Source organism: Ranitomeya imitator, chromosome 5 (genome assembly GCF_032444005.1).
Source record: "Ranitomeya imitator isolate aRanImi1 chromosome 5, aRanImi1.pri, whole genome shotgun sequence".
Lineage (NCBI taxonomy): Eukaryota > Metazoa > Chordata > Amphibia > Anura > Dendrobatidae > Ranitomeya > Ranitomeya imitator.
The window spans coordinates 580,476,819-580,489,209 of NC_091286.1; the positions used below are offsets into that span (position 1 = coordinate 580,476,819).

Sequence of the window (12,391 nt, forward strand, 5' to 3'; positions counted from 1 at the left end):
GAATTTATTGACCTAAATTTACCACTAACATGAAGCCCAATATGTCACGAAAAAACAATCTCAGAACCGCTAGGATCCGTTGAAGCGTTCCTGAGTTATTACCTCATAAAGGGACACTGGTCAGAATTGCAAAAAACGGCAAGGTCTTTAAGGTCAAAATAGGCTGGGTCTTGAAGGGGTTAAGGTAAATCAGAGATACTGTGTCATCATTTACTCTCCACTGTGTAATAAAGTGGAGAACAGTTTGTGCCCAACAAGGGACCATAAGACGTGAGCAAAAACTCTACAGGGACTAGCAAGACATCTGGATGCCCTGGATGACCAAACTGGGGCAAAGGAGGACACCCCAGCAACTCCAATCACATTCTACGTGTTTTGGCGCTTACAAATATAGCTGTTTAGCTTCTTTCCAACTGGTAAACATCCAGAAATAATAATTTATCTTGTCTCCTATCACATTTTATCATTTCTACAGAAAAACTGAGAGAAGTAAATGTCATGAACATCATTACCCAGAGTGAAATAAAAAAAACATGGAGCTAAATTACTGGTCTAGAAATGAGGCCTATCAACATGAGACAAGCAACAGGACCAGCATCGGAAGCATGAGCCCCGGGTATACCAACAGACAGATACCCAGCCCTGTAACACTGGGGTAATCGACGTCCCTTCCAGAAGTATTTGTGAGGCTAAGGCTGGACACACGTGACCAAAAATCCATCCACTATTGTCGCCAATAACCAACTCGCTTTGAGAGAAAGTCAGGTGACCATTGGCCAATGTGGGTGGTCGAAGGTTTTAGCCACACAATGTGGTCTTACCCAAGCACCCATTTTTTAATTATTTACTATTTTTACTTGGCTATAAGAAGTTATATGTAATGATACCGTATTGTCCAAACCTAACTAGTCTACTTTACCATCATGACTCACGTCCGGTGGCCCTCATAGCCAGCATGGAGTGATGATGACGTTGTAGTTCCACCCAATCTTTTTTGTTATGCAGCTCATTCTTGCAGTCTGAAGTGGAGCCCACTGGGAATCTTTCATCAGAACATGTCCCATTCATTAAATTAAGTTAAATGACAAATATATATTTTAAGTATTGGTTGTTCTGGGTTTTTTTATGCGTGTCATTTCATATATTAAAGAAAATCTTGAAATATTGCAGTTTTCACTCTGACTGCTGACCCCTCATTATAGACCTCACACTTACTTTTCTGTAAAGATCTCAGTAGTCGGGTCATTACTATATGAGGAAGACAACAATGATGTGTAACACCAATATATTGATAACACAGGATCCATAGCTAATATATCAGTATCAGTACGGCACGTGGAAGCAAAATAGGCAAACACACAGAACCGGGGCACAAAATGTTTTAGGCACAGTGGTTTGCGCAAGTATTCACACCCCATCCTTGGCATTTCTTGCATTTTACTACCTCACAACTTGGAATCACACTGTTTTTTAAGGGTTTGCATCAGTTCATGTAAAGAACATGCCTATAGCTGTGAACATTTGTTTTTCTTTTTATTATGAAACAAACAACAAACAGGACAAAATATCTGAAAACTTTAGTGTGCCTAACTTTCCGACCCCCCTCCCCCCCCCAAAGTCAGGACTTTGTAAAGCCTCCTTTTGTGAAAATTAATGAAGCAAGTCGCTTTGGATGAGTCTCTATGAGCTTCCCACGTCTTGCCGCTGGGATTTTTGCCCATTCCTCAAGGAAAAACTGCTCAAGCTCCTTCAAGTTAGATGGTTTCCTTTGGTGAACAGAAATCTTTCAAGTCTGACCACAGATTCTCAATTTGATTAAGGTCTGGGCTTTGACTAGGCCACTCCAAAATATTTACACGTTTCCTCTTAAACCACTCGAGTGTTGTTTTAGCAGTATGCTTTGGGCCATTGTCTTCTTGGAAGGTGAAACTCCGTACCAGTCTCAAATCATTGACAGATTGCAATAGGTTTTACTAAAAAATATCCCTGTATTTCGCACTTTTCATCTTCCCCTCGACTTGGACCATTTTCCCTGCCCCTGCTGCTGAAAAACATCCCCACAGTATGATGCTGCCATCATTTTTCACTGTGGGTATGGTATTCTTGAGTTGATGAGCTGTGTTGGTTTGGTGACAGACATAGCGTTTAACTTGGTGGCCAAAAAGTTCAATTCTGACCACAGCACCTTCCTCCATACATTTGGGGTGTCTCCCACATGTCTTTTGGCAAACACAAAACAAGCCTTACAATTTTTGTATAACATAATTCAATTAAATAATTATTTAAAAAAGCATTTATTACCCTTGCTTTTCCTATGCTAATGAGGGCTTTGAGTAGTCGATGGGGCGTTAGTTCCTCAGACTAGTCAGCCCTCTTTTCATGTTATCACGCCCCTGTGGGCATGATAACATAATTTGCAATGACTGGCCACATCGCCAGCTCATGCAAATTTATGCATGTGGGCTGCTCATTCCAGCAGTGTCACTGCGTTTCTGAAGCCAATTGTACGCTTCCCAGCTTCAGAGATGTGCACTACGCGTGACCGGAAGCCATCTTCTGAACTCCTGAGGTGTGATGACATGGAAAGAGGTCACGCTAGTCTGTGGAAAAAATGCCCCATCGACTAGTCAAAGACCTCATTAGCATAGGAAAAGTAGAGGTTAAAAATTCTTTTTTACATAATTATTTAACTGAATTACCGTATATACTCGAGTATAAGCCGAGATTTTCACCCCACTTTTTTGGGCTGAAAGTCCCCCTCTCGGCTTATACTCGAGTCATATACCCGGGGGTCGGCAGGTGAGGGGGAGCGGGGGCTGTGTAGTTATACTTACCTGCTGCGGCGCGGTCCCTGCAGTCCCTGGCTTCCCTGGCGCTGCAGATTCTTCCTGTACTGAGTGGTCACATGGCACCGCTCATTACAGAAATGAATAGGCGGCTCCACCTCCCATAGGGGAGGAGCCGCATATTCATTGCTGTAAATGATCGGTAACTGTGACCGCTCAATTACAGGAAGAAGCTGCAGCGCCGCGGAAGCCAGGGACTGCAGGGACCGCGCCAGGAGCAGGTAAGGGGAGCGCAGCGCTGCGCGATATTTTCCTGCTCCTCGCTCTGGTGCGGCTCCGTCTGCAGCGTCCTCTAGCAGTGACGCTCAGGTTAGAGGGCGCGGTGACGTAGTCAGTGCGCGCCCTCTGCTGAGCGTCAGTGCTGGAGACGGAGCCGCACGAGGAGCAGGTAAATATTGAAAGCGCCGGCACCCTGAGCAAGAGAGATGAGTATGTGATTTTTTTTTTTATGGCAGCACCAGCAGCATTCTATATGGCACAGCTTTACAAGGAGCATCTATGGGGCCATAAAGAACGGTGTAGAGCATTATATATGGCACAGCATTATATAAGGAGCATCTATGGGGCCAAAAAGTACGGTGCAGAGCATTATATATGGCACAGCTTTATAAGGAGCATCTATGGGGCCATAATCAATGGTGCAGAGCAATATACCGTATATGGGGCACAGCTTTATAAGCAGCATCTATGGGGCCATAATCAACGGTGCAGAGCAATATATATGGGGCACAGCTTTATATGGAGCATCTATGGGGCCATAATCAACAGTGCAGAGCAATATATATATGGCACAGCTTTATAAGGAGCATCTATGAGGCCATAGTGAACGGTGCAGAGTATTATATGTGGCACAGCTTTATATGGAGCATCTATGGGGCCATAATGAACGGTATAGAGCATTCTATATAGCACAGTTGTATATGGAGCATCTATGGGGCAATAATGAACGGTATGGAGCATCTATTTTTATTTTTGAAATTTACGAGTAGCTGCTGCATTTTCCACCCTAGGCTTATACTCGAGTCAATAAGTTTTCCCAGTTTTTTGTGGCAAAATTAGGGGGGTCGGCTTATACTCGGGTCGGCTTATACTCGAGTATATACGGGTATGTTATACAGGGATTGTTAGGGAGGGAGTTTAATCACACATAGCTGAATGCTGCTGGATTGGAGGGCAGGTGGACCTGACAGGTTCCCTTTAAAGATGACACAATTCCTTTGTATTTTTTGGCAGAACCAATTTTAAAAATTACACTTTTGGAGATTTGTGTGCTCAGATAACTTTGACCAAGGTTTCAGAACTTAATTATCCTGTTAGGGTTATGGCTTGTTCACTATCATTGTTAGGGAAGGCCAGGTGATGCAAATTTCCCAGCCTCCTCTAACCTTGTGCCAAAAACAGCAGCCATGGGTTCTTCTAAGCAGCTGCCTAGCACTCTGAAAATGAAAATGGTGGAGGCCCACAAAGCAGGAGCAGGGCATAAGAAGATAGCAAAGCGTTTTCAAGTTGACCTTTCCTCAGTTTGAAGTGTACTTAAGGAAAAGCAGCTAACAGGAATAGTGAAGGTCAAGATAAGGTCTGGAAGACCAAGCAAAAGTTCAGTGAGAGCTACTTGTAGGATTGCTAGAGAGTCAAATCAGAACCCCCGCTTGACTGCAAAAGACCTTCAGAAAGATTTAGCACTCTGGAGTTGTGGTACATTGTTTTACTGTTCAGAGACACCTGCACAAATATGGCATTCATCAGGGCCGTATTTAGAGTTTTTGCTGCCCTAGGCACTTTTCGTGCTGCCTCCCCCATTGGTAACTAAGACTAATGCAGACACTGTCAGCAGTGTCTTCGGCTACTTTCACATCAGCGATTTTTACCATTCGCGGCAGATCGGGCAGTTTTTCTGCATCTGCCATGTAACGCATCACTTACGGCAACACTGCGTTCGGCCTCATTCATTCCCTGTGGGACTTGCAGACATGTGCCACACTTGCGGTTTTGCCGCGATCCGGTAAATGCGGTACTTGCAGCAACGGAAAAAAAACGCTGCTAGCAGTGTTTTTTTGTCTCATCTTAAAGGGAACCTGTCACCCCGATAAAAATACTGTTAAATAGGGCCTGAGCTGTGCGTTACAATATTTATTTTGTGTACCCCGAACTCGGCTTCAGGAAAATGGCCACCGCGATCTCCATCTGCGCACGCGTGGCATCCTGCGGCCATTTTCCTGGAGCCCCGGGCAGCAGAGGACTCCATCTGCGCACGCGCGGCCTCAGGAAGATGGCCGCCCCCACCGATCACCAGGGAAATAGATCCGATCGCGCGTTTTTTCTTCACCTGCGCAGTGGATTCAGCAGTTGGGCATGCGCAAACCACTACGCCACCAACGGAAAGATATGCAAGATCTGGGGGAAGAAACAGCGATGTCACCATGCCCATATGACCAGACCAGCCTGATTGACAGGCGAAAACGGCGACTTTGGTAAGGTATTTCGGCAGCATAGGTGGGGAATCAGGGTACACAAAATACACTATTGTAACACACAGCTCAGGCCCTATTTAACAGTATTTTTATCTCATACTGAAAAAACGGGGTGACAGGTTTCCGTAAAACCGCAAGTGCTGCACATGTTCGCAAGTCCCATAGGGAACCAGTAAGGGGTCCAAATCTATGTATATGCCCATGTAGCTCTTTCAAAGACAATTCCAGCAATATTTTTACATGTTCAGTCAATTCATCTGAAATCGATTTGCATACAAATGAGGGAGTAGATCTGTTACTCCAGCTCTAAGCTCTATACCCCCTCAGTACCATATTATATAGTATATAACACAGCCACATAGTACATAGCACAGCCACGTAGTATATAGCAGCCACGTAGTATATAACTCAGCCCACGCAGTATATAACTCAGCCCACGCAGTATATAACACAGCCCACGCAGTATATAACAGCCCACATAGTATATAGCAGCCAGGCAGTATATAACACAGCCCACGTAGAATACAACACAGCCCACGTAGTATATAGCAGTGTGGGCACCATATCCCTGTTAAAAAAAGAATTCAAATAAAAAATAGTTATATACTCGCCCCCCGGCGTCCACCAAAGCTGTACCGATGCGCGTGATGCTGCCGCCAGATTCCGTTCCCAGTGATGCATTGCAAAATTACGCACACACACACACACAGCTCCGCTGCCCGTGCACACACACACATACAGCTCTGCTGCCCACACACACACATACAGCACCGCACAGACACACGCATACATACAGCTCCACGCGCACACACACACACATATACAGTGCCTACAGGTAGTATTCAACCCCCTGCAGATTTAGCAGGTTTAATAAGATGCAAATAAGTTAGAGCCTTCAAACTTCAAACAAGAGCAGGATTTATTAACAGATGCATAAATCTTACAAACCAAAAAGTTTTGTTGCTCAGTTAAATTTTTATAAATTTTAAACATAAAAGTGTGGGTCAATTATTATTCAACCCCTAGGTTTAATATTTTGTGGAATAGCCTTTGTTTGCAATTACAGCTAATAATCGTCTTTTATAAGACCTGATCAGGCCGGCACAGGTCTCTGGAGTTATCTTGGCCCACTCCTCCATGCAGATCTTCTCCAAGTTATCTAGGTTCTTTGGGTGTCTCATGTGGACTTAATCTTGAGCTCCTTCCACAAGTTTTCAATTGGGTTAAGGTCAGGAGACTGACTAGGCCACTGCAACACCTTGATTTTTTGCCTCTTGAACCAGGCCCTGGTTTTCTTGGCTGTGTGCTTTGGGTCGTTGTCTTGTTGGAAGATGAAATGACGACCCATCTTAAGATCCTTGATGGAGGAGCGGAGGTTCTTGGCCAAAATCTCCAGGTAGGCCGTGCTATCCATCTTCCCATGGATGCGGACCAGATGGCCAGGCCCCTTGGCTGAGAAACAGCCCCACAGCATGATGCTGCCACCACCATGCTTGACTGTAGGGATGGTATTCTTGGGGTCGTATGCAGTGCCATCCAGTCTCCAAACGTCACGTGTGTGGTTGGCACTAAAGATCTCGATCTTGGTCTCATCAGACCAGAGAACCTTGAACCAGTCAGTCTCAGAGTCCTCCAAGTGATCATGAGCAAACTGTAGACGAGCCTTGACATGACGCTTTGAAAGTAAAGGTACCTTACGGGCTCGTCTGGAACGGAGACCATTGCGGTGGAGTACGTTACTTATGGTATTGACTGAAACCAATGTCCCCACCGCCATGAGATCTTCCCGGAGCTCCTTCCTTGTTGTCCTTGGGTTAGCCTTGACTCTTCGGACAAGCCTGGCCTCGGCACGGGAGGAAACTTTCAAAGGCTGTCCAGGCCGTGGAAGGCTAACAGTAGTTCCATAAGCCTTCCACTTCCGGATGATGCTCCCAACAGTGGAGACAGGTAGGCCCAACTCCTTGGAAAGGGTTTTGTACCCCTTGCCAGCCTTGTGACCCTCCACAATCTTATCTCTGATGGCCTTGGAATGCTCCTTTGTCTTTCCCATGTTGACCATGTATGAGTGCTGTTCACAAGTTTGGGAAGGGTCTTAAATAGTCAGAAAAGGCTGGAAAAAGGGATAATTAATCCAAACATGTGAAGCTCATTGTTCTTTGTGCCTGAACTACTTCTTAATACTTTAGGGGAACCAAACAGAATTCTGGGGGGTTGAGGGGTTGAATAATAAATGACCCTCTGAAAAGACTTTTCACAATTAAAAAAAAAATAAACAAAGAAATAACATTCTTTTTTGCTGCAGTGCATTTCACACTTCCAGGCTGATCTACAGTCCAAATGTCACAATGCCAAGTTAATTCCAAATGTGTAAACCTGCTACATCTGCAGGGGGTTGAATACTACTTGTAGGCACTGTAGCTCCGCTGTCCGTGCACGCAGACATACAGCTCTGCTGCCCGCACACACATACAGCTCTGCTGCCCGCACACACACACACATACAGCACTGCACAGATACACACATACATACAGCTCCGCGCGCACACACACAGCTCCGCTGCCCGTGCACGCACACACATACAGCTCCGCTGTCCGTGCACACACACACATACAGCTCTGCTGCCCGCACACACACACACATACAGCACCGCACAGACTCACGCATACATACAGCTCTGCTGCCCGCACACTCACACATACGGCTCTGCTGCCCGCACACTCATACGGCTCTGCTGCCCGCACACTCACACATACGGCTCTGCTGCCCGCACACTCACACATACGGCTCTGCTGTCCGCACACTCACACATACGGCTCTGCTGCCCGCACACTCACACATACGGCTCTGCTGTCCGCACACTCACACATACGGCTCTGCTGCCCGCACACTCACACATACGGCTCTGCTGCCCGCACACTCACACATACGGCTCTGCTGCCCGCACACTTACACATACGGCTCTGCTGCCCGCACACTCACACGGCTCTGCTGCCCGCACACATACGGCTCTGCTGCCCGCACACACATACGGCTCTGCTGCCCGCACACTCATACGGCTCTGCTGCCCGCACACTCACACATACGGCTCTGCTGCCCGCACTCTCACACATACGGCTCTGCTGCCCGCACACTCACACATACGGCTCTGCTGTCCGCACACTCACACATACGGCTCTGCTGCCCGCACACTCACACATACGGCTCTGCTGCCCGCACACTCACACATACGGCTCTGCTGCCCGCACACTCACACATACGGCTCTGCTGCCCGCACACTCACACGGCTCTGCTGCCCGCACACTCACACGGCTCTGCTGCCCGCACACATACGGCTCTGCTGCCCGCACACACATACGGCTCTGCTGCCCGCACACACATACGGCTCTGCTGCCCGCACACACATACGGCTCTGCTGCCCGCACACACACATACATACAGGCACACACACACCAGCACTGGCAATGTTTGCTCCTAGGACCCAGATAGAGTGAGTGGGGGTGTATTACACCCCACCCCCACCACTCACTCTCTGGATCCGTCTGCTGGGAGCAAAGATCAAACATTCAAGGGCTGCTGTGTTTTCACGGCTCCTCCAGCCTCAGGCACTAGTACAGTCAGAAATGAGGCTGTCGGAATGTTAGGGAAGGGGTGAGGACTGTGAGGTGAGTCACAGACAGAGCCGTGCATTGCAGCAGGCAGGGCACGGGCAGGAGCCAGGAGGGACATCATTACAGAGACAGTACACTACTTACTGTGTATGTACTGCTCTACTGCGAGTTCTCCAGGCAGGCAATGTGAGTCCATGACAGGACCCAGGGTCTGGACACAGGGCGCCGCTGCTCCACCTCAGCAGTCACATTCTGCCGGGCACCAGTGAGGCTGACTGTGAGCAGGGGGTCACTGTGTCTCAGTAGGGGAAGTAGGGAGAGTCGGCACCAGCACCACGTGTTCTGGGTGCCGCTCTGCCGCCCCCTGTCTACTCTTCAGGAAGGGACGCACAGGGCTAGTATTTAAAAAAAAAAAGGAAAAAAAAGAAAAAACCTTGCTGAGGTGCCGCCCCCTCGCCTGTCCCCGCCCTAGGCACGTGCCCTCAAGTGCCTAGTGGCAAACACGGCCCTGGCATTCATGGAAGAATCATCAGGAGAAAACCTCTCCTGCATCCTCACCATAAAATTCAATGCCAGAAATATGCAAAAGAAAATCTAAATAAGCCTGAAGCATTTTGAAAACAAGTCATGTGGACCAATGATGTTAAAGTAGAACTCTTTGGCCACAATGATCAAAGATATGTGTGCAGAAAAAAATGCACAGAATTTCAGGAAAAGAACATCTCCATAACCATTAAGCATGGGGGAGGATCAATCACGCTTTGGGGTTGTATTGCAGTCAATGGCACAGGGAACATTTCATAGGTAGAGGGAAGAATGGATTTAATGAAATTTCAACTAATTCTTGATGCAAACATAACACCATCTGTAAAAAAGTTGAAGTTGAAAAGAGGATGGCTTCTACAAATGGATAATGATCCTAAACACACATCAAAATCCACACTAGACTACCTCAAAAGGCGAAAGCTGAAGGTTTTACAATAGCCTTCACTGTCCCCTAATCTGAACATCATTGAAAATCTGTGGCTAGACCTCAATAGTGCAGTGCATGCAAGACGACCCAGGAATCTCACAGAACTGGAAGAGTTTTTCAAGGAAGACTGGATGAAACTCCCTCAAATAAGAACTGAAAAACTCTTGTCTGGCTGCAAAAAGCGTTTACAAGCTGGGATACTTTAAAAAGAGTGAGCTACTAGGTAATAACCTTGCAGGGTGCCCAAACTTTTGCATCGGTCCATTTTCCTTTTTGTAATTTTTAAAATGTAAAAGATGAAAATATATTTTTTGTTTTTGCATAAAATACAAAGGAGGGTAACTTTAGGCCTTTTAGAGATAATTTAATCTTCAACTTACTTAAGTGTTCACAATAATAGCAATTGAGATTTTGGTTTGGCTATTATCCTAAGTCATGTGACAAGGCTCGTTAAAGGGTCGACATTGACTGTTAGGATAGCTACTTCCAATAGGTGGCTCTAGAGTTCTAGTTCTCTTCCTCTCTGAAGAGACAATTTGCATATTTCCCAGAGGAGCATTGCGGCTTTAAGTCTCCTCACCTCGACATGCTTATCATGTCACTCTCTGCGAGGAGAAACAATACTTCTTGGATCCTGACCAGGAGTGCTCAAACTTTTACATGCCACCGTACTGACAGAGCATGTGACACTTAGCACACAGGAGGGCTTCCTTTCACTAAGGACTTATGAAGGTAATTAGTTGCATCAGAATTTTTTTGTGGCTTCATAGCAAAAGGGGTGAATACATATGCACTTCCCAATTTTCAGTTATTTGATCCCATAAATTTAATTTATGCCTATATTTTTCACGCTTCACTTCACCAACTTAGACTATTTATTGCTGATGCATCACACACAAATCGGATTACAAAAATATTTAAACACAGGTTGTAGTGTAACAAAATAGGTAAAAAGCCAAGGGGTGAATACATTTGCAAGCCACTATATATATATATGTAAAATGATGTGTGATGTGCTGAATACAGTGGGGAAAAAAGTATTTATTCAGCCACCAATTGTGCAAGTTCTCCCACTTAAAGGGAACCTGTCACCCCCAAAATGGAAGATGAGCTAAGCCCACCGGCATCAGGGGCTTATCTACAGCATTCTGTAATGTTGCAGATAAGCCCCCGATGTATCCTGAATGATGAGAAAAAGAGGTTAGATTATACTCACCTGGGCAGGCGGTCCGATCCGATGGGCGTCGCGGTCCTGTCCAGGGCCTCCTATCTTCATAGGATGACGTCTAGTTATGAACGAATATACTCTTTACTCGAGATTTCCCGAGCACGCTTGGGTGACCTCCGAGTATTTTTTAGTGCTCGGAGATTTAGTTTTTATTGCCTCAGCTGAATGATTTACATCTGTTAGCCAGCATAAGTACATGTGGGGGTTGCCAGGTTGCTAGGGAATCCCCACATGTAATCAAGCTGGCTAAGAGATGTAAATCATTCAGCTGAGGTGAGGAAAACTAAATCTCCGAGCACTAACAAATACTCAGAGGTAACCTGAGCGTGCTCGGGAAATCTCGAGTAACGAGTATATTCGATCATCACTTCTTGTCTTCACGCTGCGGCTCCGGCGTACTTTGTCTGCCCTGTTGAGGGCAGAGTAAAGTACTGCAGTGCGCAGGCGCTGGGCCTCTCTGACCTTTCCCGCAGCGTGAAGACATGAAGAGGACGTCATCGTAGGAAGATGGGAGACCCCAGACCGCAACACCCATCGGACCAGAACCGGACCGCCCGCCCGCCCAGATGTGTATAATCTAACCTCTTTTTCTCATCTTTCAGGATACATCGGGGGCTTATCTGCAGCATTACAGAATACTGTAGATAAGCCCCTGATGTTGGTGGGCTTAGCTCATCTTCGATTTTGGGGGTGACAGGTTCCCTTTAAAAAACATGAGAGGCCTGTAATTGACATCATAGGGAGACCACAACTATGAGCGTCAAAATGAGAAAACAAATCCAGAAAATCCCTTTTCTGACTTGGCAAGATTTATTTAGCAAATTATGGTTGAAAATAAGTATATGGTCATTAATAAAAGTTCATCTCAATATTTTGTAATATATCCTTTGTTGGCAATGACAAAGGTCAAACGTTTTCTGTAAGTCTTCGCAAGGTTGGCATATGGTGGTATGTTGGCGCATGTCTGCTGCGTCCAATGTGCTGCCGTCTATTGAACGTAGGTGAATCCACATGTTTTCACTGAACCGTGCGGATTCACCGCACCGTGCGGATTCACCGCGTCCAACTCACAGCGTTTACTGATCGTGGGCACAAACCCTTACAGAGAACACAACGGCTTCAGGGTGGAAGCTCGCCAAGGACGGTCGGCTCGCTTTCTTTTTACTGTTTGTCATCTTTGTACACCCAAAGTGTTAAACGACACTCAAAAAACTGAAAATGTGCACATAGCCTAAGGAATCCGGAAAGTTTGCGCCTCTGAAACC

The 12,391-nt window shown here is 46.3% G+C and overlaps 1 protein-coding gene across 1 annotated transcript in view; it reads left to right on the top strand.

Moving 5' to 3' along the window:
• The window catches only part of LOC138680896 (uncharacterized), a 36,564-nt gene extending 35,388 nt beyond the window's left edge, over positions 1-1,176 (top strand). The window contains exon 11 of the mRNA XM_069768110.1: positions 476-1,176. Coding sequence (XP_069624211.1) covers positions 476-484 — 9 coding nt within the window. The 3' untranslated portion in view covers positions 485-1,176. The remainder of the gene's footprint in view (positions 1-475) is intronic.
• The last annotated feature ends 11,215 nt before the right edge of the window (positions 1,177-12,391 follow it).